This window comes from Protomyces lactucae-debilis (assembly GCF_002105105.1).
Source record: "Protomyces lactucae-debilis strain 12-1054 chromosome Unknown BCR37scaffold_7, whole genome shotgun sequence".
Classification (NCBI taxonomy): Eukaryota; Fungi; Ascomycota; class Taphrinomycetes; order Taphrinales; family Protomycetaceae; genus Protomyces; species Protomyces lactucae-debilis.
In genome coordinates, this window is record NW_024467999.1 from 315,898 (window position 1) to 343,093 (window position 27,196).

Genomic DNA, 27,196 nt, shown 5'->3' on the forward strand with positions numbered 1-27,196 from the left:
CAGCAGCATCCCATTGTCCAGCAGCCATGGCGAGTGCTCTGCTGCAAGCATATGAAGAGGGCGATACAGCTACATTGATTTCATTGCTCGAGCAAGAAGCACTTTCTGCCTCTCAACAGGCCGACGCTGACGCCTATTCGAAAGCCTATGCGCAGCTCGCGCCTCTGTACGCAGCGACGCCCTACACGGCCTCAACCACAGCTGCAACGACGGCACCAGCAACAAAAGGACGGAAGCGTACGACACGCGCGGCAGCTGCTGCGTCGATCCCTGCACAAAGTGGTTCGCAACGCCCACTCATCACAGCGCTGCATTTACTGCTCTTGTTGACGCGTCAAGATATCGCTGCCTTTCATGCGGCTTTGGAGTCACTACCACAGATATTGCTCAGTACGCCTGAAGTTGCTTGGGCTGCTCAATTAGAGCAAAACATCACAGAGGGCTCGTACCAAGAAGTACAAACATTGTTGTCGTCACCACCTCAGACTGCATCGCCTGATGCCTTTCGTGCATTGGCTGAGCAAGTCTCTGGATCTATTCGGCGGGAGATTGCAGATTGTGTCGGGAGTGCGTATGAGTCGTTGCCCATTGTCAATTTGGCGGCTTTGCTGATGATGCCGGATGGGAGTAAGCAGGCCATCACGGCCTTGTGTGAGGAACGCGGATGGCAGTTGGATACAGGGAATGGCAAAGTACATTTCAAGCAAGGCGGCAATGTAGGTACGGCTACATCGACGACACGATTGGCAGGGACAAACAATGTTGATGCAATGGCGGTGGATCATGAGGATGAAGCAGGAGTTTCCTCTGCAGAGATGGAAGCATATGGTGGAGATGCGCGGCGTGCGATGCTCTCGCAGACCTTGGGTTATGCGCGTGAGCTCGAGAGCATTGTGTAGTTTCCACAGACATCAAAGCATTCACAGAAGTTGAGAAGGGATGTTTATGCATATGCTAGAAACGAGGCTTACTCGTTGATGACGGCGAGAATCTCAGACTCTTTGAAGAGGGTGAACTCTTCTTCTCCGACATTGATGGGTGTTCCACCGAAAGCAGGGAGCAAGACACGCTGGCCGACAGTCAATCCAATCTTGTGTACTTTGCCACTGTCGTCGAGACCGCCAGGGCCAACAGCAAGAACGGTTCCTTCGTTGAGTTTCTTTTCTGCTTGTGATGAAGGCAGGAAGAGACCTGATGCTGTTTTCTGGAGGGTGTTAGCTTACGACGTGAATGTAGCTGGTTGCATACTGTTTCGGCCTTGGAACGCTGAATCAGGATGCGATTAAGGAGCGGCTGAATCGCCTTGGCAGATTTGATGGCGGTTGACTAGAATCAGCTTCTGTAGGTGATGAGCTCAAGCAAGGCCTTACCATGATATCGATGTTCTTTTAGGTCAGCTCGATGTCGTCGTCGCAAGTTTCAGACTACAAAAGACGACGAGGAAATTTCGAGAATCAGCCGCGACACACAACCATTTTGTCGCATTCTGGGCCTAGTGTACAAGATGGTCATTGCCGTCAATGTTTGGTAGACTCATGACTGTTTCTTCAGGTGAGATCCTAGACCGTGATTTGCTGCTTGATTTGAGGGTCTATGATTGCGAGACTTCAGGGTGCCTCTCGCCATAGAACATGCATGCATATGAATAATGCGATTCGATATTGTGCAAGATCCTCAGCTAGCAACATGGAGCTGTTCTTCGCCGTCACAATGTGTATAAAGAAAGAAACTAGAGGGCTTCTGACTGCTTGAAGTCTCGCGTGCATGCTTGTGACAGCTGAGAAGACTATAGCTACTGACGATTGTGCTAAATCTCCGAAGGCGCGTGTAGGCCTCCAACAGAAGCAGACAGGTCTTGTTGTATTTCCATAGTATTTCAATTACTTCAGCTCCGCTGCATCAGTATCAGGTTGAGTCGCGACTTTTGACTTTTGACTTTTTTGATAGCGACGACCAAGTACTTCATAGCGACATCATCATGTTCAGCACGCGTCAGACCCGGCCGCTTCTTCCGCATGCTCGCACTCTCTTTACGCGTCGAAAGCCAGCTGGCCCCATTCGCTCAACCATCACAACAACCCTCACAATAACAGGTCTTGTGCTTGGCGGATACTACCTCAGCGATTCACGCGCTGGCTTCTACACGCATATCGCTATGCCTGTGCTTCGTGCAACAACAGATGCCGAGACGAGTCATTCACTTGCTATTCGTGCACTGTCTATGGGTCTCACTGCCCGTGACACGGCGACTCTCTCCCAAGAAGAAGCAGAACGGCTAGGATTCTCTCTCTGGGGCAGGGACTTTGAATCTCCTATCGGCTTGGCTGCTGGGCTTGATAAGCAAGCTGAGGGAATTGATGGTCTGTTCAACTTGGGCTTCAGCTATGTCGAAGTAGGATCCGTCACACCACAGCCGCAGCCAGGAAACCCCAAGCCACGATATTTCAGGCTTCCCAAGGACAATGCAGTCATCAATCGCTATGGTTTCAATTCAGAAGGTCATGCCAACGTTGCTGCACGCCTTGCAGCACGTGGTGATCGGAAAACCCCCGGAAAAGTACTGGCCTTGAATTTGGGCAAAAATAAGAATGGCGATGAGGTGAGTGATTATGTTCGTGGTGTTGAGAAGCTTGGGCCGTATGCAGATGTGCTTGTCATCAATGTCTCTTCGCCCAATACACCTGGCTTGCGAACGTTACAGCACGGAGATGCGTTGTCTTCGCTCTTGGGTGCAGTCAGAAAGGCACGAGATACACATCCCAACAAGCATGTTCAGGGTGTACCGCTGCTAGTCAAGATTGCACCAGACTTGTCGACCGAAGAACTCGCTGGTATTGCGCAAATTTTGGTCAAGCAGGAGATTGATGGATGTATCGTCAGTAATACAACCCTGGCGCGACCTTCTAGCTTGCAGCATCAAGATGTTGCACAAGAAGCCGGTGGATTGAGTGGAGCACCACTCAAGCCAATGACGATGCAAGCACTCAAAACGCTCAAGTCACACTTGAGGCAACAACAAGCGGGCGACAAGGTTCGTTTGATTGCATGTGGCGGCATTTCGTCTGGTCAGGACGTCTTGGACTATTTCGATGCGGGGGCTTCCTTCGTTCAAGCTTACACGGCATTTGGATATGAAGGACCCCGCTTTCCTCGTCGGATCCGTGAAGAGTTGTTTAGTCTACTCAAAGCACGCAACACAACAGTGAGCGAGCTCATTGCACGATAAACCAATTCGGACTACAAAGATGAAATCACTTTACAAATAAATGGAGATTCATGTCATCAGAGACTCGCTTGAAAGATCTTGCCAACTTTGTTGAGTTGGGCGCTGCAGAATGCTTCATTGATACGTGAGAGCTCGCAAATCCTTGTCGAGGAAGTCAAGCATGCCCTTGTCGTCTGATGTGTATACTTCGTCAGCCGGTGCTCGTCCGGGAGGGGGTCGTGGCCAGGCGAACGACTCGTCGAGTTGCGTCTTGTCTGCAAGTGGTTCTTGTTGCTCGAGGTTGTACCTTGTGACAGGTACATTATACTCCCTCATTGCGGAACCGCGAATATCCCTTTCGCTGCTGGCGTATGCATGCGAGTGACCCGTATCAGACATGAAAGGCTTACTATTGAAGCTCCTGTCATCAGTATGTGTTGCCCAGGGACTAGGCGCTGAAACTGGTCTGATGTGTTGCCACGGTGGCGACTGTATCTGCTCGCTGACTGTGTACGCTGCCTCGTCCACGGGATACGGCGGCCTTTTCCAAGGATGTGCATGCTGAACCTGCCGTTGTTGCAGCTGCACATGCTGGTGCTGCTGCTGCGGATGTTCATGCTGGTGCTGCAATATGGATTGACCTTGCTGCATTGGCCCTCGATGATGTTCCTGCATCCCTCCTATTGGACTTGCCAATGGCTGCTGTTGCGGCAAGCTATGCGCATGCACGCAGCTGTTGCCAAACTTACAACGATCATACATCCAGTACCAACACGTAATCTTCTTCTTATCCACACGCCTCTGTTGCTGTTGCGCTAGATTAATGGATGCTTGTGTCGGAAGACTGCTGGCCGCCATGCCTCCAGCATAGGCAGGTTGATTTTGAGTGGGTATTGGATGTGCTCGTGTTGCTGTTGGCGATGGGATGTGCTTGCTTGTGTTGCGGTCGCGACGGTCGCCTCTCGAATTCGCATGTTCGCCTGTCTTGTAGGATTCGTGGATCCAATTACTTGAAGATCGATCCATGGTTCTCTTATCCTGTGATGTCGCTTTGTGTCCCTTTCAAACCTCTCTGTCCGCAATCTGGGGCCCGGATGTCACCAAATGTATTGTGTGACCAGGCGGTGGTGTTGTGGCGGGGCACCCTTGTGTCTGCGTCGAGCCGTACCTATATAGGATCTCTGTAGGGTGATTAGATGGATGACATGGTGCTCGGTTCGTCTCTCGTCTGTTCATCTGTTCAATCTCGACCTCCCATCTGTAGCCGTGTGTCGTACCTCGCCTAGTCAGTCGGAGCCCGATTTTTGAGCCCGTGCGGCTATCTCGGAGGTAAAGATTGCTTTTCCAGAAATACTCCCGGGCCTTGCCCGCAAGCGGCATACGTGGTCTACGTACATATCATACATAGTACAAGGCCTGGTCACTAAGCAAACTATCCCCTTTCTTCTGCTCTCCTATCTCGGTCTGCGACCCAAATTGCAATGGATGGGAGGCGATCGATCGAAAAAATGCAAAAGGAGCGAGCGGGTTTGATTAGGCGTCAGAAGTTCCAGTCCCAAGGTACCGGCCACGCTTGCAAGCTGCCACACGTGACACGGCCTACAACTTCAGGTTAACTAGGTCTGAATCTCTGCTACTAAGTCTCATATCAAACTGCCTTGCCTGCGCAAGTGAATGTCTGTATATGGATCTCAATCTTGATCGCATAGTCAGCAATCGTCATATCAACCGGGTAGGTGGCAAAATGCCACTGGCAATAGACCCCACGCGTGTGCGGCAGATCGGCAGTCGTGGCTTGTGAAGTTGTGTGTGTGAAACCACAGAATAGACTCAAGCACTGGGATTACAATGCCCTGACTCATCTACTGGCTTTTGATTCGTACCATCTTTTGACGCTGCCCGTGAACAATCTCATCCAATAGGGCATGAATCAAAGGTAGCACAAGATTCAGGCCTACAAGGATCGCCAGTGCCAGCCAGCCAAGCACGGGTAGCAGTGACTTGGGCAAGACTCCAAATGCCAAGGGATCAAGAATCAGCTCAAACGTTACAGCTGGCGCAGATGACAGTTTTTGTGGTGTCACAAAATCTGGTCTAGCCTTGATGAGCAAGTAGCGATGTGTCGTTGCTTTGGTCATGTTGGCATGGAGCAGTGTTGGCTTGGTGTTCAAATGATGATGAACGCCAAGGTCATCAAGGACGCGTAGGTCAAATGCTGTAGGCATCTACTGTTAGCCGTTGTTGGTAGTTTGCATACATATACCGTTGCCGGCCAGCATAGACGAATCTCATAGTGCCAATTGGGTCGAAGTCCCTCCAGCACGACAAGCTGCTCAGTCCATGGAACGCTTTCTTCGCCGTCTGACCGATCAGGCGTTGTCAATGTCATTACAAGCCTGCCAATCTCTGAAATGTCAGGCGACATGCGCGCTGATACGAGCGGCGATTGGACATAACTGACAGACGCGGGTCCTTGAAAGACGGCCTTTTCAGTGTTGGCGGCAATCAGCGACAGAAGGGATAAGAGCAGTAGACGCATCAGAACGAAATGTGACTGCGCTGAGGTGGCTCGCGGAACGGAGTCGGGTCAAACAGGAAGACGCTCGTCTTTACGCGAGGAAGTGGGCGAGTCCTTCCGATAGCGAGTAGAAGACCCCTAGTAGGATGCTGGGGTTCTGGAGCCTGTAGTAGGAGAAGAAGATTGCAGAAGAGTGCTTGACACCTGTGTTTGACAAATAAAGGGCTGCTTCAGTTCCGAGCGTTGTCCAGTGGCAGCAGCAGCAGCAGCAGCAGAGGAAGAGGAAGCGTGGGATTCCGTTGCAATCAGCAGCAATTCCCAACGACACCGCACCTCAACACCAAGACCACACTCTAGATACTCAATAAAATGGCAGTCAAAGTGTCAGATTGCCCCTTATAGACTAGCAGGATGCTAACAACAGAGGAATTAACGGTTTCGGACGTATTGGACGCATGTAAGACCATCCCTCATTGTCAAATACGAGATGCTAACGTCAGTGTCCTGCGTAACGCTCTCCTCGCTGACGATGTCGAGGTTGTTGCCGTCAACGACCCCTTCATTGATCTCGACTACATGGTCTACATGCTCAAGTACGACTCGACCCACGGCCGATTCCAAGGCGAGGTCAAGGCCTCTAACGGCAAGCTTGTCGTGAACGGCAAGGAAATCACTTGCTACGCCGAGCGTGACCCTGCCTCCATTCCATGGGGCAAGCACGACGTCTTTGCCGTTGTCGAGTCCACCGGTGTCTTTACGACCCAGGAAAAGGCAGCTGCTCACTTGAAGGGTGGCGCAAAGAAGGTTGTCATCTCGGCTCCTTCTGCCGATGCACCCATGTTTGTGTGTGGTGTCAACCTCGAGGCTTACTCGAACGACATGACTGTTGTGTCCAATGCTTCTTGCACCACCAACTGTCTTGCTCCCCTCGCCAAGATCATCCACGACAAGTTTGGCATTGAGGAAGGTCTCATGACAACTGTGCACGCCACCACGGCCACACAAAAGACAGTCGATGGTCCCTCCGGCAAGGACTGGCGCGGTGGTCGTACCGCTGCAGACAACATCATTCCATCGTCCACCGGAGCTGCCAAGGCCGTCGGCAAGGTCATTCCTTCCCTCAACGGCAAGTTGACTGGTATGGCTTTCCGTGTTCCTACCACCGACGTTTCGGTTGTTGACTTGACCGTCAAGCTCGTCAAGGAGGCATCGTACGATGAAATCAAGCAGACCATCAAGGAGGCTTCCGAGGGTGCCTACAAGGGTATCATGGGCTACACCGACGATGAGGTCGTGTCGCAGGACTTTATCGGCGAGACATGCTCGTCTGTCTTTGATGCCAAGGCCGGGATCCAGCTCTCCCCCAAGTTTGTCAAGCTCGTTTCTTGGTACGACAACGAGTACGGCTACTCTCGTCGTGTTGTTGACCTCGTCCGTTACATGGCTTCAAAGCAGGTAAGTGCTCTCTAATGTTTGATGTGAATATGTTGCTGACCGCGTAGTAGGAGTCGTCGTCATCTAAGCTTTAAGCCTTTGGATCGTGTGCTTCGTAGTGAATCTTAAAAATTTTACATTCTCGCCGCATGAACGTCTATCTACCGTATTTGTTGCCTTAATGGCTGAAGGGTAGAAGTCTAAGGGAAGGGAGAAGTAGTATCTGCTCGATCACTGTCTGCCAGGCCGATTTGAGGGGAGTAGAAAAAAAGCGTCACCTGCAGGATTCGAACCTGCGAGCGCAGAGCGCACGACCTTAGCAAGGTCGCGGAGTAACCACTGTCCCAAGGAGACAAGTTGCACAATTCAAAGGAATGGTAAAATATGGACTTTTACAATATCTTCAAAAGAAGCAGTCACATATTCTTCCTATTCATCAATGAATGTTCTCAAACAAGGCGAAGCACATTCTGTTGATGGTCTAGCTTGTAGGCCCTGCTCCAGGAGAATCTCGCGGAAGGCGTCAAATGATTTCGCCAAAGCTGTCTATTCGATGAATTCGATCTCGGGGCTCCGCAGTCTCCGAGCTGGACCCCACTTCAACTGACCAAGTATCTCTACTACTACTTCTACTAACACTTCTATCAAGACTGCTCAAGATGAAGGCAGAATACACCCAGCCAAACTTCAAAGTCTCCTTCCCAAGCGAATATGTCCTGCACGTCCAAATCGACCGTCCAAAGAAACTCAACGCCTTCAACGACGCACTCTGGTACTCCCTCCGCGCCATCTTTGACGCAGCAGCCTATGACGAAGATGTCCGCTGCATTGTCCTCAGTGGGAATGGCAGAGCATTCACAGCTGGCCTCGATATCGAGCAAGCGAGCATTGTTCAAAAAGAAGACTTGCCAGACGCTGCACGCCAAGCATTCAAGATGCGTCCACACATTCTCGATTTCCAAGATGCCATTACGAGTATTCAACGTTGTTTGAAACCTGTGATTGCTGCTGCACATGGCATCTGTTATGGTCTTGCTATTGACATCTTGTCTGCGTGTGATATCCGGTATGCGAGCAATTGTGCACGTTTATCCATTCGTGAAGTCTCCATCGGTCTTGCTGCGGATATTGGCTCGTTGCAGCGATTGCCGTATGTCGTTGGTAATAGCTCTTGGTTGCGCGATATGGCCTTGTCGGCGGATGAATTTTCAGCGGATGAAGCACTCAAGCAAGGCTTGCTCTCGCGTGTGTTTCAGGGTCAACAAGCAACCATTGATGGTGCGCTGCAACGGGCTATGCTGATTGCTGAAAAGTCGCCTGTTGCTGTGCAAGGCACCAAGTACCTGCTTGACTACTCGCGCGAGCATACTGTTGCAGAAGGTCTCGAGATGTCTGCTGTCTGGAATGCCAACATGCTACAGACCAAAGACATGAAGGACGCCATCACGGCCGTCTTGCAAAAGAAGAAGCCAAAGTTTCACAAGTTGTAGAGTCAATTAGCTGCCTATAAGCGCTTTCAAATGAGCTTCTTGCGCTGGAAGAAGGAACGCAGATACCAAACTTGCCAGACACCACTCGCCAGCAGAGTCACCATACCAAGCACAGCGAATCCCTTGACGCGCTCATTTGTTGATTCATTCGTGTCCCGCAACTTTGCCTCTCGTTGCTTCAAGTACTCCATCTCACCCACGATATGCGAGAGTGTCTCCTCTGCCCTTCGCAAATCTCCCTCCAAGGGCTGTAGCTTTTCTGCTTTTTGAATGGCAGCCCAGTCCATGGCATCAGCACCAATATCCACATCCAACTCCACATGCCTCACTGCACCCTGTTGACCATTCGACTGCAATTCGTTGTAAAAGCAAACAAGGATATGTGTATCCTGATGCACAGTGAATGCTGAACGACTCTCACCAGCGACGTTACGGGGTTTGTTGTATTGATTGCCATGCAAGTCAGTGATGGTGATGTCCACTTTTTGACCATCTCCTTGTGTGCCTGAGAGATGAGCCGTCACCACAACCATGGTATCTGCACCGACATAGTCTTTGATGCAGCGCGGACGGTTGTAGCCTGCTGGCTGTGCTTCAAGGTCAAACTTGACTGAGCGTGTTAGGCAATGAATGGGAAGAAGGAAGCGTACGTGCTGTGCTGAGTGAGACCAGCGACAAGAGGGAGAGGAGGAGGGAGCGCATGGCTTGTGTCTTGTAGGAAGGGTGACCACGTCGTCTTTGTGTCTCTTTCGCGTCTGTGCAGTTTAGCCGAATTCTGTTCACCAACTCAGTACCAAGTCACCACTCTCCCAATACTTGTGTGTTTGTTATTGGTCTAGCTGCTCAATGAGCTTTCGTATGCTGCTAAGCTCTCATATTCTGCTTCATTTGGTCTCTATGCTCGAGCAGACTGATGCAGGTGTGCTACGTGATAGCATCTGACCGACCTCTCTCCTCAAGCTAGAAGCGTCCTGGCCTGCCAAATGCCTCTAAAATGCCTCTCTACACAAGTTCCCAGCAAAAGGCTGTAGAAACAAGTATAGCTCAGTATCTCGAGCGATGTCTCTCTTTTCTCTCAGTTGATGCTCCGATTGAAGCACAGTCAACAAGGACAGCTTGCTATGGATCTACGCGGTTGGGTCGGCCTCGAATCTCAATGAGCAAAAGAGCTGGACTGACGCGAGTACCATGAGTGAAGCAAGCAACAGCGATGGCATCTAAGATCGATCGATCGGGCAACGCAGTGACAAAAGCATAGGGGAAGCAAGGCTGCCTTCTCCCTTTCTTGCACAAAAACCACGAATCATGTCTACCTCTTTGTCTTCAGCTGCCAAGTCAGTCTTGCCGGAGGCCGTCCAGCACTCAGTGAGCCTCTCAGACTCCAACAAGCCACAGCAGAATAACGAAGATGCCAAGTCCTCGTCTGATGTGCAAGACAAATCGAGAAGTACTGCCTTCGATAAGGGACAGCACGATACTTTTAACAATTCTACAACTTTTGATCTCACTTCTGGCTCTGATGTGTTTCTCGACTTGGAGAACTCTGGCAACAATACGTCGTCGCTTCCAGCCAAGGACACAAACACGCAAGGTCCGTTGCATCTCCGTGATTCTCTTCTAACGACTAGTCAAGACATCCACATCAAGCGCACAAACGTACTTGCCCAAATTTGGTCGAGAATTCGATCCAGCGTTGTTGCAGAGTGAGGTCACCGAGTATGCCAGTGCAGGTGGTCGTGGTGCCGACTATACTGTCGAGTGACAGCGGCACTAGCCTAGTAATGCTCGTGTGTGTCTTCATCATAGCAGATATCGATTCTCTAGCTCAGCATCATAACTCATACTGACAAATTACCCCTGAATTTTGAAGTTCACAGACTGAGTGATGAGAGCTTTCGGCAGCGGTTACGGGACACTGTTGAAACAATAAACTATATACAGTAGACTACAGACTCCAAATCTCACTCGATACAAGCAAGCAAGATGCGTTCAAAGTCGCCACTCGTCTCGCCCTTGATACGCTTGGCAAGATCCTGCCTGTACAGCTGTGCATACACCTGCTTGACACGCTGCGTGTGCTGCCTATCCCAGTGCATTCGCACAATCCTGTACGCGAGTCGTTCATCCTTCGTACCCATCCCAGCCATACTTTCTTCAAGCAACTTGGCATCTCGATGAGCACGATCCACGGCACCCTCGACGGCATGCAAAAGACCTTCCTTCATATGACCAGAAAACTCAGATTTGATCATATCCGGCACAGTCGAGCGGTAGGCATGCTTGTACGCCTCATTCAACGCACGGAGATAGTTGTCTGAGCGAGAGAGTAAGATGCCACACACTGCAATCTCATCTGTTCCCATGCGACCAGCCGACGCTTCATAGAGTTGACGCACGTCTGCGCCAATACGGCCTTGATCGATCATCATGTTTTCTTCATCACGTCGACCAGTCAATGCCATATTGAACATACGTTCTGTCTTCATTGACAAATCGCCTTGAACGGTAGCCAACAAGTCTTTGTTGTATTTCTGCTTGTAAGCGTACTTGAGGGCATCCATCTCTGCATTGGATCGACCGATGAGAATCTCAGTGAGCAAATCTTCATGCGTACCAAGACCATCCATAGCACGATGCAAGAGATGCACATCAAATTGTAATGGACCAAGGGCACAACCCAGCAGTGCAAATCCAAACCACCTGCCCGTTTCAGACTCAATCACCGACGCGAGTGATTTCCCAACAGTCTGTTCGAAACGCTGTTGCAATTGTTGCGTATGCACAGGTGATTTTTGGGAAAGAATACGAATGAGTTGCTTTTCATCCGTTCCGAAACCTTTTGTGGCTTTGCGAATGGCAGCAACATCGGCATCGGCATTATAGCTTGGGTCAAATGCTGGTTGTGGTGGGACGTAGCCGGCTTGTGGTGCACCGTAGGTTTGTTGAGCGGGCGCACCGTAGTGTTGGGTTGGCGCTGCACCGTAATTCTGCGATGCTGGTGCCCCATAGTTTTGCGTCGCTGGCGCACCATAAGCTTGCTGAGGTGGAGCACCGTAGTTTTGCTGAGGCGGCGCCCCATAGGCCTGCTGTGGTGCGCCATAGGCTTGTTGAGGAGGTGCGCCATAGGCCTGTTGCGGGGGTGCGCCATAGTTTTGCTGAGGAGGAGCGCCGTATTGCTGCTGAGGAATTGCGCCGTAGTTTTGCTGGGCAGGCGCACCATACTGCTGCTGCTGAGGAGGAGCGCCGCCATAGCCTGGCTGGGTATTGTATGGCTGCGACGAGTAGGACTGCCCAGCTGGTACGCCGCCGTACGGTTGCTGTTGCTGCTGGCCCTGTGCGCCGCCGTAGTTTTGCTGGGGATAGCTGTTGTAGTTCTGCTGCTGGTTGTAGTTATTGTAGCTCATGCTTGAAGGTAAACTGTACAGTACAAGGGAGGCGGCCTCGGCGCGCCTTAAGTAGGCTCGGTTCGATGATGGTGGATGAGTCGATGCTGCAGCCGTTGCGCAGAGAAAGTGGCTGGGGAAGGCTCAGCCGCAGTCAGATTTGCCAAGATTAGAGTTGACCCAGATTTAGCTACGTACTATACATCGCAGTATACTCTGGAACTCGGGCCTGAAGCACTACCGCTATGTAAGCCCGTTCTAGGTGCTTGGCTCCAAAAGAGCTGCGACATTGAGTAGCCAGCCGAGCGTTGACAGGACCAAGATCTCTGTTCCGACAGCAGTCTGCTCAGTACCTGTCCCCTGATAGTAGACCGCCTCCTCCGCCGACGATTCGAAAGCACAAGTCGATGAAACAGAGTACAAGCCCAGTCAATCTCCAGCCAGAACAGGAATGGGCTGGGCAAGGACAAAAGAACGCACCTGCCCTGACCCATTAGAATCGAGAGTCTCGCTGACACCGATGAGGGTGTATCTGTACAGGTTTGTCTGTCGCCACACCTGGAACGCCTGTTTGCCTCCCGAGTATCCATCGAAGAATGTTGCAGAGACGATGTTGCCAGCTTGAGGGACGGTATACGATGTGCCGATCGTGACGCGGTCGGGCTGAATGAAATCGAAGCCTGCATCGGCGTTGTAGGCGTAGGCGAAGCTGTCGCTGGGAATGCACAAAACAGCATTTTGTCCTGTTGCAACTTGGCCGAGTGCAATTGGAACTGAACCTGCAGCGGCACTGGTCGATGAAACTGCAGCGACACTAGTCGTAGTCGTGACTGGAGCAATGCCAACACAGCTGCAGGCACTTGAAAAGCGTCGCGCACGCTTCTCAACACCCTGACCATCACAGACAGATGCTGCAGCAGGTGGGGCTACCGTCGCAGTCATGGTGGCTGTCACAGTGCCAGAGATAGAGATTGTCACTGTAGACAGCCCAGTTTAGAACGCAGCCATGTTGGCCGCGGATGCTTTGGCATTGACGCCAAAGAGACCTCGGAGACAATTGTCTGCATTGCACTTGGGAGATGGAGGCTGCGTGACGACGACAGCTGAAGCAATGCAACAAGGTTGAAGAAGTTGCCAAAGTGCATGATGAAGAAGAGATTGATGCTGCACACGGAGTACCTGCATGCTCATCTTATACTCCAAGTGTCTGCCAACGCAACGATATGGTGAACGGATCGAGCCACCAAATCTAATTGCCATGCAATTCAACGTAGTAGCCATGCAAAGTCCGATACGACGCCCTGTGCCATCCGACTCAATAATGTTCCGCTTTGGCCTGTTTGATTCGTGCGGCAGCTATGCGTCCTCAGCCAGTTTATCTATCACCACTGCAGGCTGCAGCTGACCGGTAAGGCTTGCCTGTTTAGCACTTGATCCTTGACAAGCGTAAGCGAGGCTCTCTTGGGTGGTCCGAGGGTCTGAGATTCATTCACTGAACCTCCTCTGGATGCTTGAAGATAATAGCATGAATATTCAAGATCCGTGTTCCTTTTCATGGAGTCAGCTGCCATAGCTTGGTCTCTGTACTAGTCATGCCTCTACTAGAGACGTACACCGTCAACAGTATAGGTAGGCAGCGAGTGTCAGCTGGTTGTCCACCCGGTCAAGTTATGATACAACGGCACAGCAACAGCTTATCGTGTTGACGTCGAAGCGAGCGCGCTAGCTCTAGTTTGAACTTTGAAGTCGTAGCGTCGAGGCTGCGTCTCACTGGCCAGTACTTGACAGCTTGATTTGAATGCAGCGGGGACTCCGCCTGAATTGTATGCCTAGTGGGCTGAGTAGTAGCCTACTTCATTGAAAGCTACGCGCCTGTGGTTACAACCAGAAGCCCGCAACCATAAATTTAAGGCTGGTCCACTTCATCACCTTTTCCTAGCCTCTGGTGCCGCAGTGGTGCGTGGTGATTAGTGATTAGTGATGAGTGACTATGACAGTACCATGGCACTGGTGGCAGACAAGCTAGTGCCCATTTTGAACTACCTAGGCAATGCTGCAATGCTGCAATGCTGCAACTCCAAGCTTGAGTTTGGCAGTGAGATGGAACAGCTGCATACTTGTCCCGATCCCAGCTACACAGCTGCCAGCGTCTACTGCTGAATAGGTGCAGAGCCTATATACTTTCTTGGTCACATGCGGCAACTCAGACTGGCTAGTATTGCTGCCGCTTACCTGGCTATCTTGCAACCAGCACGCCTTGAACACATGTCGTACGCTGATTCTATCATCGCGGACTACAATGGTATGGCCTGAGCATGAGTATTTCAGGGCAACTACACTTTGTGACCATCCTTTACTGGGCTGTCCATCTCGAGATCTGCCCCCACATGCGAAGCGACCAAAGACTCGACAAAGAGCACAGACAAGAGACGGGGACACCTGTGCGCCCTTGCTCACTGGCACTTTCAGCAGCTATGGGATTCCTTGTTAGCTTCAAAGACCGCGTTCTGACTATCGAAGAAGGTGCGCCGCTCCATATTGCTTCTCACAAGACTAATCCTGCCAAGGAGAGACAGTCTTGATTGGTCGCCAGGATTCCAGAGACGGCGCAAAGACTGCAGCTCGAGACAACATGCTCTTCAAGTCTTCTGTTGTGTCGCGCAATCATGCGCAGCTCCATGTGATCAATAATCTTCTCATCCTGCAGGATCTTGGATCGACCCATGGAACCTATGTGAATTCCGAGCAACTCACAGACAAGTATCTCGTTACCACCATTACAAGTGTCACAGGACTCTCAAAGACGACGCGAAAAGCTGTAGAACTATCTTCAGGTGATACTCTCCAGTTTGGCACAAACGTGGTCAAGGGTGATGGTAAGTCTCTCTCATTGTGGAGATAGCAGCTGCAGGTACTGACGTTGTCTAGCCAACTATCACTGCATCTCAGACATCGTCAATATCTCTGCAGCACCTCAGACGCCGCCTCGCCAGGTATCCAAAGCAGCAGAGCCATCGTCGACCAAGACGCTCACTCCGCCACCTCGTTCGTACGGCTTGCCTGAACCTGAGCAGCAAGCCAAGTGCATCAATCGTGCTACCTCGCCAGAAGATCCTCACGATGTGTCAGAATCATCGTCCACCAAATTACCGGCTGCCACTCGTGACGTTACCTGTGGTGCAGACACGTCGCGTGCTGATGCTTCCTCCGAAGGAGCTGCAGGACCTGTAGCAGCAACACCACAGCACGAAACAGTACCACCTGATGAAGAGAATCCAGTGGACACGCCAAGTGAGATGACTGCTGAAGCACAGCCCAAGCTTGCAACCAAGGACGTGGATTTTGATATCCTGGCCGCAGAAGATCACGACGACATGGATCAGTCGAGCGACCAAGACGAACACACGGACGAAAACATGTCTAATACTGATGAGACATCCGGGTCTGCGCCTCAATCATTATTGACAGGTCAGTTGCTCGCAATGTTCGGATACCGAGGCTGGCAATTGTTAGAAGCGTTCGAGACACTCGACGAGCATCGCAAATTCAACTTCTTGGAAACCGCCATCGATGCTGTTTGGCATTTTCTCTCGCATGCCAAAGTTCCGTGTAATGAGGACGAGGGTAATGATGAGACGGCCTTTGTCGCATACACAAATACTTTTGGTCCGATGCTGGAGTATCTACGCAAAATGGAAAAGATGAGGCAAGACAGTGACAGCGGCGACACTGAAGCGAGTAGCCAGACGACTCCCTCACCCAGCGGATCTGCAGTGCACCAGGTGACGCACCAGAATTTGCACGATTCTGCCCTCGTGACGGTGCTCAATCATAAGAAGCGAACGATTGAGGAAGCAGAGCTTCCTGCTCCTGAAGAAGAATCCGAGCCTGATGTGTCTGAGATGGCAGTATCCATCAAGATCCGCGAGAAGTCTGCTGACTCTGCTTCGCCATTCAAGAAACAAAAAATCATTGACTCTCCCGGCAAGCACTCATCAGCCAAGTCCTTTGCAACCGGAATGGTCTTTGGCGGCGTTTTGACACTTGGTGCGCTCATTTCCTTGGGATAGATGCGGAGAGATGTCTTGACTTGACGCGCTGAAGCGATTGCGATGGTACCTTTTTTCCCTTAGCGTGTCTTTGTCGTATTTGCTATGAGAGTGTTATTTGTCTTATTTTCCCCGTACGATGAGTATCCTAGATTATGGAGGAACCCTCGTATCTTGTCTCTCAGGCTGCCGACCTTTGTTGTGACAGCTATTTTGCCTGCCCATCTCGTCTTCGTTGGCCCCTTTCAGGGGTAAATTGCCGGCGCGAAAAGGCGAAATGAATGTATGAAAATGAATGTGATCGGCAGCCTCTTGTCAAGTTCCTCGGACGAGTTTGAACGGGAAATCTCTGATCAGAGTTTACATTTTGAGAGGCCTGTTTCTTTAAGTACGCTTATAGTTGAGAATATGTTTCAGTGTCAATAAGCGACTTGAAAACATATCTCATCTCGTAAATTCTCGCTTTCAGGGGCTTCAAAGGCTGCAGCTGTCTACACACGCGTACGTGCGCGTGTCTTCGTCTGGAGACATCATGTTGAAGCGGCTGACAAGCTGACGCAAAACTGGACGAGATCCACAAATTGTCTGAACGACAACATCAACCACAAAGTCTTAATGCCTGCCATGATAAGCAAGATTACAACCAAATTGACGTCCTGCTTTCTCATTCTCGTGCATTTGCATGCTTTCGCTTTGCACACTTTTGCAGGCGGCGGCAGAATCGAATTGTCGACAAATCTCGGTGGTCAAATGGTTCACTACAATCAGTGGCTATGAGTCTATCCTGAGAAAGCCAAGTCTGACGATGTTTGAGGAGAAGAAGGACAACTGTTACGAAGTCTGCCGTGACTACGTCCACGCTCTCTATTACCTTCCTGAGTACGCGCCTCCTCTCACAGACGATGTTCTTCACGACTCAATGCTACGGGCGGCTTACAACTTGTCACATGCACAGCAAGCATACCTTGACAATCCAGATCCTTGTGCTAGTCTCACATCCTTTTCGAAAGGCCCATCAGCTAGTATCTGTCTTCATTTTTGGGGTTGGACGGAGAACAAAGGGACAGTCGATCAATCATGCTCTTGTGGCGCTCTGTTGCAAGCAGTGCACTTGCGAAAACAAATGAGTGGCGTCGATTGTTCACTTGAAGCAACTCAACGACGTCTTGAAGCATTTTTCAACCCCTTTGGATTCTGGGTCTTTCCAGGAGCAAGTGCTGAAGACGCGACTTGTCCAGTTCCGCCCAGTTCTGAGTCGAAGAGGGATCCTGGCCGCTGCTCAACGGTGGGTACATGGTCGTGGGATGGAGTTTGCCCACGAGAAGATCCTCCATCTCCATTGCAGCGAGATTAGCTGCTCTTCCGTCAGCCTTAGACAGTGAAAGTCATTCAATGTCAATGACTTGTCCTTTCTGGTCTTTTAACTGGTTGTGCTCTTGATCATCGCAATGAGCTAGCTGATCCACTATAGCTTTACGTACACGTAGATGTGACTATGCATCGGCACAAGCTTCAGCTGTGATGGTGATCTTCACAAAGCGTGAGAAACTCATTTTGACCAGAAGCCCCTGAATTTTGCTGCCACCGCATCGACATCAAGCTTGAACATTCTAATGCAGACGCACGTCCTCAAACGCAAACCAAGTAGCCCACGATCAAAGATGTCTACATACCTAGCTGCTTGGATACTGCTTCTGTCTTCAAGTTCTTGGATGAACACCTTCAGGACTGTCAGCTGTGGAGCTATGGAGTGTCATCAATGGCCGATGGTGAAGGAAGTGGCAGACTTCGCTTTGATAAAACAAACAGTATGGGACTCTCGAGCGGCATGGCCAAGCAACGCATCAGATTCAGTTAGCTCTCCTGCATGGGCTGACATTGAATGTATTGAACGATGCCGCGACAGAGTCAATGCTATAGCCCTTGCATCATGGCTCAAAGTTGCCGACACGTCCTCAATCCAGTTTATTCAAGCACAAAAAGCATACCTTGACAGCGAAGATGAGTGTGCTGCTGATAGTGGAGCATGCTTGGATTACTATCATGAGCAGTACCTTGAAAAAGAGACCTCAATTCAAAGGTGTAAGTGTTTTGCATCCATTCTTCTTATGCGAATGCACAAGCATGGGCAGAACTGCAGTTCAAAGACGCTGGAAGCGCGATTGAACCAAAGATTTGGGCAGTACGGCTTTCAATATGAGAAGAAAGCCAGTGCTGGAGCCGTTCATTGTGAGCGCCGAGATCAGAATGTATGCAAAGACATCAAAGGCTTTTCTCATCAAGGGTTCCGATCTGATTACCATTGCACGACCCGAGACTACAGTGTCTAGCCTCCGTTTTGGCAGCTAAGTATGGTCAATTACAGCTCAGTTTAGCTTTCGAGAGCCTCTTTACACCTGTGTCTACAATCGGGCAACCTTCACTCAGCAATCATCTTTCAGAAGCTAAATACCTAAAGCTTAGCTCCAGATCTTTATAAACTCATATTTACAGCTGACCTCTGCCATTTTTGACTATCATCTTGTATCTTCCTAATAAGCGTTGCAAGTATCCTAGATATATAGCTGATTCAAGCAAACCTGAATTCCCAGATACTGGACGACTGTACAAAGTCCCATGGTCATCTCTTCATTATCTATCAAGTGTACTTGATCACTGACTCTGATGAGCACCCCCAAAACCGTCTCTGTCCGTTCAAACTATGGTTGCTAATTTGCAACTGCCCAGGGGTCGCTCACCCTTTTTGCGTGTTTAGCTATCTAAAAGCGGCGGCCACAACAGACCGACATCTTTGGCGCCAACGACACTGAAACCAGCGACAGCACATGCGCTAGCACTCATGGATTTGAAGCTAGAGCAAGTCGAAGTTCATTCGCGCGACATCTTCGTTCGATATATGAGCGCCAAAGCAGGCCAGTCTCTCTACTATAGCATCAAGCCTGAGCGACACTCCATCTGCTACGGCCTTTACAAAACAAGTCGCGAACGCGCCGGCGCCAGCTCCCTCAACGCGAAGCAAAAGTCAAGCACCAGCCTTGCAACTGGATTGAGTCTCGGCGATAGATTGGACTCTGCTGGTCTTCGACTCGTGCAGAATGGCGGAAAAATCCCCGGCGGCAAGGTGACAAAGGGCACATTTGCATGTCAGGAGGATGGCATGTATGCGCTCGTGTTTGACAACACCTTTTCCAAGCAGACTGCAAAGCGCGTGCTCTTCATCATTCAAGTCGAATCGACAGCTGGAGTACATGCGCATCCGTCCAATGCGCAACTCGTGGATGACGACCGCTGGAAGGCTGAGGCTCAGGCAGATCACTTGACGGGATACCTGCTCAAACGACGACGAAAGAAGCTGCAAGGATGGGCAAGCCGGTACTTTGTGCTTGACTTTGGCGACAATGCACTTCATTATTACCTCAATTCGTCAGCAACGGCACAACGCGGTGCGATTCCACTCAAGCTCGCAGTCATTAGTGCAGATGCAGCACGACTCGAGATCAATGTCGATTCTGGCGCAGAGGTCTGGAACTTGCGGGCGCGCAACAGTGGCGCATTCAGTATGTGGTGCCAAGCTTTGCTAGCTGCTACAAAGATAAAGGATGTGCCGCGTGTGCAGCCGGGTGGATCACCAGCTACGGCGCCAGACAAGCAAACTTGGCTCAGAATTGGCGCTATATCACAATCCTTGACAGAAGTACAGGCTAGCCTGCGTGAAACTCTCAATGAGGATAAATTGGACACGCCCAAGTCTGAAACGGGCCGACCATTTTGGCCGCGCCGAAAGTCGCAATTGGAACCCATGGTACCCTCCGCAGACGATGCGTCTCAGATGAAACTGAGCCTGACGAAGCGGACAATGCTGATCAGCGCAGAAGCACAGCTGAGTCATGCTGTGCAAAAGCTCAATGCGCTCTTAACTGAACACAAGCTCGGCATGTCTTTCGCTCCTCGACTGTCGATTGATTCCACACGCAGTGTAGATGATGTCTTTGAGGATGCCAATGAAGTGTGGACAGATGATGGCTTGCTCGTTGCACATCATGACTCGGACGATAATTCTGACATGGATACAGACAAGCAAGACTCGGACGGTGAATCAGACTTGGATGTTGCAGAAACGTTGCTTTCGCCACAACTAGCACAGCCCGTTCATCAACGCGACTTGTATCCCCTCAACGAGTCGACACCTACGCGCCGCAGCACTGTGCCGCCGATCCTTGATCAGCCGCCGTCCTTGGCTGCCATGCTGCGCAAAAGCCTTGGGAGCGACATTTCAGCACAATCAGCTCCTGCAGGCTCCAATGAACCACTCTCGCTTGTTCAACGCGTAGCTGAAGACTTTGAGTATGCTTCTCTTCTCGACCAAGCTGCTCGTGCAAAGACAGACGACGGGTCTCGCATTCTGCTTGTTGCTGCGTTTGCCGTCTCTGGATTCGCAAGTATGCGACACCGTGTACGTGCTATTCGCAAACCCTTTAATCCACTACTAGGCGAGACGTACGAGTTGTGTCGCCCTGAGCAAGGATTCCGCTTGTTGGCTGAAAAGGTGGTCCACCGTCCAACAGTCGGTGTTGCCCTGCAGTGTGAAAGTCGGCAATGGACTATGACACAGTATGCAGCGACGTCTCAAAAGTTTTATGGCAAGTCGCTAGAGCTCATCACGCAGGGACAGACAACAATTGCAATGGGCGATGATGTATTTAGTTACGAGAAGCCGATTTGCTATTTGCGCAATGCTGCCATGGGCGAAAAGTATCTAGAGCCTGCCGGTGAAATGACCATTGCCGGTTGGAATGGTGACAGAGCAGTAGTGCAATTCAAAGCAGGAGGCCTATTTTCTGGCAGAAGTGAAGAGGTCACCATCACGGCTGTCGATAAATTCCATCAAGCATACGACAAGTCGCTCACTGGTACTTGGACATCAAGCTTGCGATGGAATAGCACAGACGATCATGATGGCCACATTGCGTGGCAAGCCGGAGCATTGTTGCCAGAGCCTGAAGAACACTGTGGCTTCCCAGTCTTTACGGCGCAACTGAATGAGGTGACGCCCTTGGAGGAGGGTAAACTAGCACCAACGGATGCTCGACTGCGTCCAGACTTGAGGGCAAGGGAGGAAGGTCGTCTTGATGACGCTCAGCGACTCAAGGAGCAACTGGAGGGGCAGCAGCGACAACGGCGACAGGCTGGACAAGAGCTCACCAAACCACTATTTTTTGAGCCAGCTGAAGATGGACAGCAACAGTCTTGGCGCTTGCGAACAGATGCCGATGGAGATTATTGGGGCCGGAGGAAACGAGGAGACTGGCAGGGTCTGCCTCAGATATTTGAATTGAGCTAGCGACGTTGTATGATGATTCACTTGATATTGCTCACATCTTTCTGTGCTCTTATGGTGTGATGAGATTTGGTCATGATTTGTGACTGCTCTTTTTCCTCCCCAAAATTTTGCAATCAAATTCTATCCAAAATTTGCGCCGATAAATGATAGCTTGGCTCAGCCTGCACTGAACTGCGCAACCTGGAGTTCGAATCGCCACTGTGTCCGAGTGGTTAAGGAGATTGATTTGAAATCAATTGCTTTCGAGCGCATAGGTTCAAATCCTGTCGGTGGCGATATTTTTTGTCCTGCTATCGAACACGAAGAGAGCATTGAGCCATCAAGGCGAAGGGTGCACGACTTGCCTTTGAGCTTGACCCTGCCAGTATGGCTCTCGAGATGTATGGGAAAGGTGACATCAAATGCGATCGAGATGGCACGGCGTCTGTACTCCTGCAGGCCGTTGTCAGTGGCGCTTTCGCGGATGTTGCATAGACCGTATCACTTGTGATTTAGTGGACCTGAATAGGCGCGTGTGCTTCAGGAATCAGGACTCTACAAAGCGATCCCAAGGTTTAGAATCCCGAACGGGTCACGTTTATACGGCCTGACACCTAAAACTCGAATTCTCCCCTAAACTGCTCGACATCAGCGCCTGATACCGCAAGCTTGCTCAAATCAGGTCTGTTCATCCCAACCAAAAACACGCGACGCAGCGTCTCCCATAAATTCGTACTCAGATTGACACCACCGCCACGATCACCCATCGTTTGATGCATCGCGAGACCCGAGAGCAGATGCTGTGCGGCTTCCTCGTATACACCAATATTGATGCACGAAACACCGAGATTGTAGCGACAACGGACAAATGTGGGTGAGATTTCAAGTGCGCGTGTATACGCCTCGATGGCATCTTCAGACTTGCCAGAGTTGGCGAGTGTGGCGCCCAGCCTATTCCAAAGCAGTGCGTCGTCTGGTCGGATGCGCAATGCTGCCGAGAAGCAGTCGACAGCCTTGTCGTACTCTTCATCGCCATAAAACAAGACGCCGAGTCCAACTTGGACATCAGCATCCATCTCAGCGCCTGCGGGTGAGAGCTGCGCAGCCTTGATGAACTGTGAGGTGACCTTTTGGTGCACTTCCTTGCGGTTCGAAGTGTCCATGGTGATATCACTGACGAGATTTGGATACTTGGCCACGAGCCACTGTTCAAGGGAGAGGTAGGCTGCGGTGTCATAGCCATCGTTTGTGTAGCTGACTGCAAGGCCCATGAGTGCTTCGAGGTCTCCGGGATCGAGGCGAATGGCATTTTCAAGCGCCTTGATGGCTGCATCCTCCTTTTCATTCTGTGCTTGGCAAAGACCAAGCTGACACCATGCCTTTTGCTGGACATCACCTTCCTCGCGCTGGCAGACAGCCTCAAAGCACAATGCAGCCTCTGATAGACTGCCACCGCCATTCTTCAGCAAACGCATACCTTCCTCGAAGGGATTTGCATGCTGCATGTACTGATTATTTGGTTCAAATAGATACTCGCCCAGATTGGGCTTGCCGCTCGCATCCATCGGTTGTTCAAACTCAGTCGCCCACTCTTCCGCGAGTGCTGGGTTTTCCTCCTGCATCTCCTTCCAGATACTTTCGAAATCCCGAAAATCTTCTTCGGGTTCAGCTTGCTCTTCAACTTGTGCTTCGGGCTGCATATCGAGCGCCTTGAATTGCTCTTCCCAGTTTTCAGAGGAGAGCTCAACAAGCTTCTCCTTGCCTTTTTGTGAAGGTTGCTGCATGGGCATAGGCTGCATTTGCATTGGCATACCGCCCATCATGCACATACCACCACGGTAACCCATATTCATATTCATGCCCATGCCGTACCCTTGCTGTTGCGCATATCCTTGATCTTGCATCGGCTGCTGATGTTGACCATCCATGAAATCCTGTCGCCACCCCGAAGCCTGTTGCTGTCCTCCTTGCTTTTGCTGCTGCTGCTGCTGTTGCTGCTGCTGCTGCTCATGCATAGCAAACGCACCAAACTCATTTTGCCACCCGTTCGAAGCACGATGTTGCTGCTGTGCATGCATCGCCGCTGCCGGTTGCTGTTGCGCAAAGACAGGAGACTCCGATCTCGCCCTACCGCCTGAGAAATCCTGCATCATCTGTGCTGCATCCTGCCGAGCTTGCTGGCTCCCTTCGCGAAAACCGCCAGGTTGTTGTCGCGCTTGGTTGAGGCGGTCTTGTTGTAAGGTGCGATCATGATCGACATGCTTAGAGAATGTCTTGAGTGCGTTGGAGGGCCCACAGGCTGCTCCTCCCATGATGCCGGACATGTCTAGAGCAGCTCTTGGGTGGTGTTCGTCTTGCGTTGTGCTCTCGGCTCATTTGTGGGGCGACGAGGCCGAGGGATGGCACAGTCACAAACAGCTGGCAGGAGGTGAAAAGTGGTGTATTCATGGCATGCCCTCTCTATAAACCGTCTATCGCCGCAAATCCATCCCTCCAGCCAGTGCAGCTTCGAGGTCATTCTCCTGCATTCGCTCGTCCTCTGCACTCTGCGGTTTAGGCGGCTCCTCAAGCACACCTGAGCCAGCGGCAGCAGCAGCAGACGCACCCGCAGCAGCAATCTGGATACCCGATGCTGCATTCGCTGTAGGTATCGCATGACTCCGAACTTGCTGCCTAAATGACACGACTTCTTGAGAAATCATGCTTCTCATCTCATCAATATCATCCACCTGCTCAAAGCCAAAGTCAAATACTTGTGGGCATACGGGCTCCTCTGCTGGATCATGCCATACAGCCAGATACGGATGCGCAAGGGCTTGCTCAACGTTGATGCGATCAGCTGGATCAAATTGGAGTAACCTGGTGAGCAAGTCAATGGCCAGTCCTGAAGCTTTGGGAAAGATGCTAGCAAAAGGAATAGGCGCCTTGAAGGGAAGGCCTCGCACGTAGTCTTGGGCTCTTTGACTGCCGATGCGATTCAATGTTGGTTCGGCAGGTGTACCGAGCACATGCAGAATCTGATTGAGCTGATCGACATAGTCTCGTCCCTTGAAGAATGGTCGACCACCGAGCAATTCAGCCAAGATGCAGCCCACCGACCAAAGATCAATGGCTTTGCTGTAGGATTGAAACGAAAGCATAATCTCTGGTGCGCGATACCATCGTGTAGCAACATACTCTGTCATGAAGCCGGCATTTTCCTCTGCAACATCCGAATAGCCACGAGCCAACCCGAAATCACAAATCTTGAGCTCACAGTCTGCATTTACCAAGATGTTTCCCGGTTTGAGATCGCGATGCAGCACATTGGCAGAGTGAATGTACTTTAGGCCGCACAAGATTTGGTAGATGAAGCTCTGGTAGTGCGCATCCGTCAAGGGTTGACCACTGCGAATGATCGCATGCAAATCCGCTTCCATGAGCTCTTCATACAGGTAAAGCTCGTTGTAGCGCGCATGATCGACAATGTCCATATCATAGAGACAGGTGATGTTTTTGTGGTCGCGAAAGTGCTGCAGGAGCTTGACCTCACGGAGACAGCGCTTGGCTAGGATGCGCTTGCTAAACACATTGGTGACCTTCTTGATGGCAACAGACTCTGCGTCTCCCACCATATTGCGGGCAGATCTAGGGAATTAGCGGCTTGTTTTACGAAGTGCGCGACATACACGACGATGCCATAGGCGCCTTGACCTAGCTCTTTGATGATCTCAAAGTTGTCTTGCACGACAAAGTCTTGGCCTTGAATGGTGAAGGTCTTGCGGCCTTGATTCGGCATGACGGCCTGCAAGCGCTGCAGCTGGCTGCGTGTGCTGTGAAGATGGAGATGTGTCGTTGTCGCAATTGAAGTCGAAATGCGGGAAGTATTGACAATGTTGACTGGCGGGAAGGGAAGTATTGACAATGTTGACTGTATACGTACGAAAGATAGACAATATCGCAAAGGACTACATCAGCGAGGTGATGAGCTTCGAGGCGACATCCAGAAAGGGAAACGCAGAAGTCGCCTCCTTGTCACTTTCAGCCTTGTGCCCACCATACGACTCATCCTTGACGAAACGATCAAGACCTTCTCCCTCGCCTTCCCGGACACGTTCATAGCCAGCACACTTGAAATCCACCAGGAAGTTATTGGGTTCGAGCTGATAGAGCTGGACGTCCAAATATACCATCACAGACCCTTCCTCATGTGCCTTGAGCCACCGCGCCGTAATCATAAACGGATCCGCTTCAGGACCTCGATCAATCCACTCTGCACCCATCTGCTTGAGTGCTCGATAAATTTCCAACATGACATCCAGTGGACTACTGCGTGATCGAATACCGAAATGCCAGCGTTGTGGGCGTTGCTTCTTTCCGGCAGATCCACTGAGTGCAGCAGACGTTGCATGCGTGGAGATATGCAAGGAGCGCCGCGCTCCAAGTGTCGGCTCTTCCGCTATGCTACCGACATCCTCCTTGTGCATGAGTGCGCGGTGATAGACTGGTATACTTGAAGGAAGAATACTGATGGTACTGTGTTCGTGCAAGCTCTCATGAACAGGTGACATGGGCTGATCCGGGGTATTCATTTGACTGCCCACAGGTGAGAATGTTTGCCGGAGCGTACCTGGTGACTTGGAAGACGAAGCAGTCCATGCTGGAGGTGATTGAGCCAGGAAAGATTCCATTTCTTTACCAACCTTGGCATGTTCCCGCCGCATCAGGTTGTTTTCCGCAACAATCTTGTAGGCTTCCTTGATTTCACTGACGCCGTCATGTTGTAGAGCTTCCTTGATTTCCGCTGGTTTGTAACCCATGGCCTTGCCAAGCTGTGTGACGACCTTGTCATCAACACGCTCGAAACTTTCCTCAGCAACGGGCAGCAGATAGTCTGGCAGGTCTTCTTTGAACCAGGCATGATCGCGAATTCCTTCAATCGTGATGCGATTCATTGGATTGACCACCAGCATCTTTTGCAATAGACTTTTTGCACCAGAAGATAGATAGGATGGTAGATTGTAGATACCACCATTAATCTTTTTGAAGAGGGTTGGGATAAATTCATCGTCAAATGGTAGACGACCACAGAGCATGACATATAGAATGACGCCGCATGACCACACATCTACTTCGGGGCCAGCATAGAGCTTACCCGAAATGACTTCTGGCGCTGCATAGTTGGGTGAGCCACACGACGTCTTCAGAAAGTTTCCGTCCGTCATGAAATTGCTCAAGCCGAAATCGGCAATCTTGACGTTGAATTGGTCGTCTAGCAATAAATTCTCTGGCTTGAGGTCGCGATGGACAATCTTGTGTCGATGACAGTACTCAACAGCAGAGATAATTTGTTGAAAGAAGCGCCGGCCTTCCTGCTCGCCCATCTTGCCGCGCTTGACAATATAGTCAAATAACTCATTGCCTGCATATTCAATCACCATAATGATGTCTGTTGGCGTATTGATGACCTCAAAGAGCTTGATGATGTGCGGATGACGAAGCAGTTTGAGATATTGAATCTCGCGCTCTACCCGTGAGGCAATATCGTTGTTTTGTATCATCTTGCGCGAGATGATCTTGAGCGCAACGCGCTGCTTCGTCACAAGATGTTCGGCCCTGATTGATTAGCCTCCTTGTGCGATGCGCAGACACATACAGCTTCACCTTGCCAAAAGAGCCTTCTCCAAGTGTCTTGACAATCGCATATCGGAATTCTATCGTCAGCAAACATAAAACATCATCATTGCGCCTCACCTGGATTGGCACGCTTGAGATCTTTTTTATTACCATCGCTGAGATCGACGGCAGTGTCGATATT

The 27,196-nt window shown here is 50.8% G+C and overlaps 17 protein-coding genes and 2 non-coding genes across 19 annotated transcripts; 9 read left to right on the forward strand and 10 right to left on the reverse strand.

Moving 5' to 3' along the window:
* Nucleotides 1-26: 26 nt before the first annotated feature.
* On the forward strand, nt 27-899 carry BCR37DRAFT_392223 (COP9 signalosome; the record flags this gene model as incomplete). Its single annotated transcript, XM_040871122.1, has 1 exon — nt 27-899. The coding sequence occupies one exon, from the start codon at nt 27-29 to the stop codon at nt 897-899; it is 873 nt and encodes a 290-aa protein (XP_040726059.1).
* BCR37DRAFT_278862 (chaperonin Cpn10) lies at nt 877-1,675 on the reverse strand. Its single transcript, XM_040866810.1, has 3 exons — nt 1,371-1,675; nt 1,249-1,326; nt 877-1,204 (listed from the first exon to the last, which is right to left on the reverse strand). Exons 1-3 carry the CDS (start codon nt 1,371-1,373, stop codon nt 968-970), a joined length of 318 nt encoding a protein of 105 aa, XP_040726060.1. The 5' UTR covers nt 1,374-1,675; the 3' UTR covers nt 877-967.
* A 303-nt stretch (nt 1,676-1,978) lies between these two features.
* BCR37DRAFT_402403 (Dihydroorotate dehydrogenase-domain-containing protein) lies at nt 1,979-3,226 on the forward strand (the record flags this gene model as incomplete). Its single annotated transcript, XM_040871910.1, has 1 exon — nt 1,979-3,226. The coding sequence occupies one exon, from the start codon at nt 1,979-1,981 to the stop codon at nt 3,224-3,226; it is 1,248 nt and encodes a 415-aa protein (XP_040726061.1).
* Nucleotides 3,227-3,340: 114 nt separating this feature from the next.
* BCR37DRAFT_386781 (uncharacterized protein) lies at nt 3,341-4,231 on the reverse strand (the record flags this gene model as incomplete). Its single annotated transcript, XM_040870477.1, has 1 exon — nt 3,341-4,231. The coding sequence occupies one exon, from the start codon at nt 4,229-4,231 to the stop codon at nt 3,341-3,343; it is 891 nt and encodes a 296-aa protein (XP_040726062.1).
* An 836-nt stretch (nt 4,232-5,067) lies between these two features.
* On the reverse strand, nt 5,068-5,630 carry BCR37DRAFT_392227 (uncharacterized protein; the record flags this gene model as incomplete). Its single annotated transcript, XM_040871123.1, has 2 exons — nt 5,068-5,430; nt 5,469-5,630. The coding sequence occupies 2 exons, from the start codon at nt 5,628-5,630 to the stop codon at nt 5,068-5,070; spliced, it is 525 nt and encodes a 174-aa protein (XP_040726063.1).
* Nucleotides 5,631-5,918: 288 nt separating this feature from the next.
* BCR37DRAFT_277468 (glyceraldehyde 3-phosphate dehydrogenase) lies at nt 5,919-7,333 on the forward strand. The gene is made up of 4 exons (XM_040866807.1): nt 5,919-6,106; nt 6,148-6,180; nt 6,224-7,178; nt 7,229-7,333. Exons 1-4 carry the CDS (start codon nt 6,093-6,095, stop codon nt 7,250-7,252), a joined length of 1,026 nt encoding a protein of 341 aa, XP_040726064.1. The 5' UTR covers nt 5,919-6,092; the 3' UTR covers nt 7,253-7,333.
* Nucleotides 7,334-7,429: 96 nt separating this feature from the next.
* Nucleotides 7,430-7,511, reverse strand: BCR37DRAFT_t19. The gene has a single exon. It is a non-coding gene; the product is annotated as a tRNA-Ser (tRNA).
* On the forward strand, nt 7,487-8,987 carry BCR37DRAFT_378752 (ClpP/crotonase-like domain-containing protein). Its single transcript, XM_040869114.1, has one exon. It carries the CDS (start codon nt 7,817-7,819, stop codon nt 8,645-8,647), a length of 831 nt encoding a protein of 276 aa, XP_040726065.1. The 5' UTR covers nt 7,487-7,816; the 3' UTR covers nt 8,648-8,987.
* Nucleotides 8,627-9,403, reverse strand: BCR37DRAFT_378753 (emp24/gp25L/p24 family/GOLD-domain-containing protein). The gene is made up of 2 exons (XM_040869115.1): nt 9,298-9,403; nt 8,627-9,257 (listed from the first exon to the last, which is right to left on the reverse strand). The coding sequence occupies exons 1-2, from the start codon at nt 9,347-9,349 to the stop codon at nt 8,674-8,676; spliced, it is 636 nt and encodes a 211-aa protein (XP_040726066.1). The 5' UTR covers nt 9,350-9,403; the 3' UTR covers nt 8,627-8,673.
* A 549-nt stretch (nt 9,404-9,952) lies between these two features.
* On the forward strand, nt 9,953-10,409 carry BCR37DRAFT_392231 (uncharacterized protein; the record flags this gene model as incomplete). The annotated part of the gene is made up of 2 exons (XM_040871124.1): nt 9,953-10,238; nt 10,276-10,409. 2 exons carry the CDS (start codon nt 9,953-9,955, stop codon nt 10,407-10,409), a joined length of 420 nt encoding a protein of 139 aa, XP_040726067.1.
* On the reverse strand, nt 10,345-12,125 carry BCR37DRAFT_378757 (uncharacterized protein). The gene has a single exon (XM_040869116.1). It carries the CDS (start codon nt 12,049-12,051, stop codon nt 10,609-10,611), a length of 1,443 nt encoding a protein of 480 aa, XP_040726068.1. The 5' UTR covers nt 12,052-12,125; the 3' UTR covers nt 10,345-10,608.
* A 334-nt stretch (nt 12,126-12,459) lies between these two features.
* BCR37DRAFT_392233 (uncharacterized protein) lies at nt 12,460-12,972 on the reverse strand (the record flags this gene model as incomplete). Its single annotated transcript, XM_040871125.1, has 1 exon — nt 12,460-12,972. One exon carries the CDS (start codon nt 12,970-12,972, stop codon nt 12,460-12,462), a length of 513 nt encoding a protein of 170 aa, XP_040726069.1.
* Nucleotides 12,973-14,426: 1,454 nt separating this feature from the next.
* On the forward strand, nt 14,427-16,287 carry BCR37DRAFT_277475 (uncharacterized protein). The gene is made up of 2 exons (XM_040866808.1): nt 14,427-14,906; nt 14,959-16,287. The coding sequence occupies exons 1-2, from the start codon at nt 14,663-14,665 to the stop codon at nt 16,098-16,100; spliced, it is 1,386 nt and encodes a 461-aa protein (XP_040726070.1). The 5' UTR covers nt 14,427-14,662; the 3' UTR covers nt 16,101-16,287.
* A 703-nt stretch (nt 16,288-16,990) lies between these two features.
* BCR37DRAFT_378760 (uncharacterized protein) lies at nt 16,991-17,561 on the forward strand. Its single transcript, XM_040869117.1, has one exon. It carries the CDS (start codon nt 16,999-17,001, stop codon nt 17,431-17,433), a length of 435 nt encoding a protein of 144 aa, XP_040726071.1. The 5' UTR covers nt 16,991-16,998; the 3' UTR covers nt 17,434-17,561.
* A 1,144-nt stretch (nt 17,562-18,705) lies between these two features.
* BCR37DRAFT_279859 (Oxysterol-binding protein-domain-containing protein) lies at nt 18,706-21,498 on the forward strand. The gene has a single exon (XM_040866813.1). The coding sequence runs from the start codon at nt 18,919-18,921 to the stop codon at nt 21,418-21,420; it is 2,502 nt and encodes an 833-aa protein (XP_040726072.1). The 5' UTR covers nt 18,706-18,918; the 3' UTR covers nt 21,421-21,498.
* A 116-nt stretch (nt 21,499-21,614) lies between these two features.
* On the forward strand, nt 21,615-21,695 carry BCR37DRAFT_t17. Its single transcript has one exon. It is a non-coding gene; the product is annotated as a tRNA-Ser (tRNA).
* A 318-nt stretch (nt 21,696-22,013) lies between these two features.
* On the reverse strand, nt 22,014-22,874 carry BCR37DRAFT_402424 (uncharacterized protein; the record flags this gene model as incomplete). The annotated part of the gene is made up of 1 exon (XM_040871911.1): nt 22,014-22,874. The coding sequence occupies one exon, from the start codon at nt 22,872-22,874 to the stop codon at nt 22,014-22,016; it is 861 nt and encodes a 286-aa protein (XP_040726073.1).
* A 996-nt stretch (nt 22,875-23,870) lies between these two features.
* Nucleotides 23,871-25,177, reverse strand: BCR37DRAFT_346206 (MAP protein kinase; the record flags this gene model as incomplete). The annotated part of the gene is made up of 2 exons (XM_040867675.1): nt 23,871-25,026; nt 25,068-25,177. 2 exons carry the CDS (start codon nt 25,175-25,177, stop codon nt 23,871-23,873), a joined length of 1,266 nt encoding a protein of 421 aa, XP_040726074.1.
* On the reverse strand, nt 25,017-27,180 carry BCR37DRAFT_279842 (kinase-like domain-containing protein). The gene is made up of 2 exons (XM_040866812.1): nt 25,068-27,180; nt 25,017-25,026 (listed from the first exon to the last, which is right to left on the reverse strand). The coding sequence occupies exon 1, from the start codon at nt 26,937-26,939 to the stop codon at nt 25,347-25,349; it is 1,593 nt and encodes a 530-aa protein (XP_040726075.1). The 5' UTR covers nt 26,940-27,180; the 3' UTR covers nt 25,017-25,026; nt 25,068-25,346.
* Between the last annotated feature and the right edge of the window lie 16 nt (nt 27,181-27,196).

Bases quoted from the DNA above. Each gene is read 5' to 3' on its own strand.
- BCR37DRAFT_277475 (XM_040866808.1), top strand. From the start codon at position 14,663: ATGCTCTTCAAGTCTTCTGTTGTGTCGCGCAATCATGCGCAGCTCCAT. The intron at 14,907-14,958 runs GTAAGTCTCTCT...GACGTTGTCTAG, and splicing joins AAACGTGGTCAAGGGTGATG to CCAACTATCACTGCATCTCA.
- BCR37DRAFT_279842 (XM_040866812.1), bottom strand. From the start codon at position 26,939: ATGATACAAAACAACGATATTGCCTCACGGGTAGAGCGCGAGATTCAA.
- BCR37DRAFT_277468 (XM_040866807.1), top strand. The intron at 6,181-6,223 runs GTAAGACCATCC...TGCTAACGTCAG, and splicing joins TTCGGACGTATTGGACGCAT to TGTCCTGCGTAACGCTCTCC. The intron at 7,179-7,228 runs GTAAGTGCTCTC...ACCGCGTAGTAG, and splicing joins GTTACATGGCTTCAAAGCAG to GAGTCGTCGTCATCTAAGCT.
- BCR37DRAFT_378753 (XM_040869115.1), bottom strand. From the start codon at position 9,349: ATGCGCTCCCTCCTCCTCTCCCTCTTGTCGCTGGTCTCACTCAGCACA. The intron at 9,258-9,297 runs GTACGCTTCCTT...TAACACGCTCAG, and splicing joins GGTCTCACTCAGCACAGCAC to TCAAGTTTGACCTTGAAGCA.
- BCR37DRAFT_279859 (XM_040866813.1), top strand. From the start codon at position 18,919: ATGGATTTGAAGCTAGAGCAAGTCGAAGTTCATTCGCGCGACATCTTC.
- BCR37DRAFT_278862 (XM_040866810.1), bottom strand. The intron at 1,205-1,248 runs GTATGCAACCAG...AACACCCTCCAG, and splicing joins AGCGTTCCAAGGCCGAAACA to AAAACAGCATCAGGTCTCTT.
- BCR37DRAFT_378752 (XM_040869114.1), top strand. From the start codon at position 7,817: ATGAAGGCAGAATACACCCAGCCAAACTTCAAAGTCTCCTTCCCAAGC.
- BCR37DRAFT_378760 (XM_040869117.1), top strand. From the start codon at position 16,999: ATGCTACGGGCGGCTTACAACTTGTCACATGCACAGCAAGCATACCTT.
- BCR37DRAFT_378757 (XM_040869116.1), bottom strand. From the start codon at position 12,051: ATGAGCTACAATAACTACAACCAGCAGCAGAACTACAACAGCTATCCC.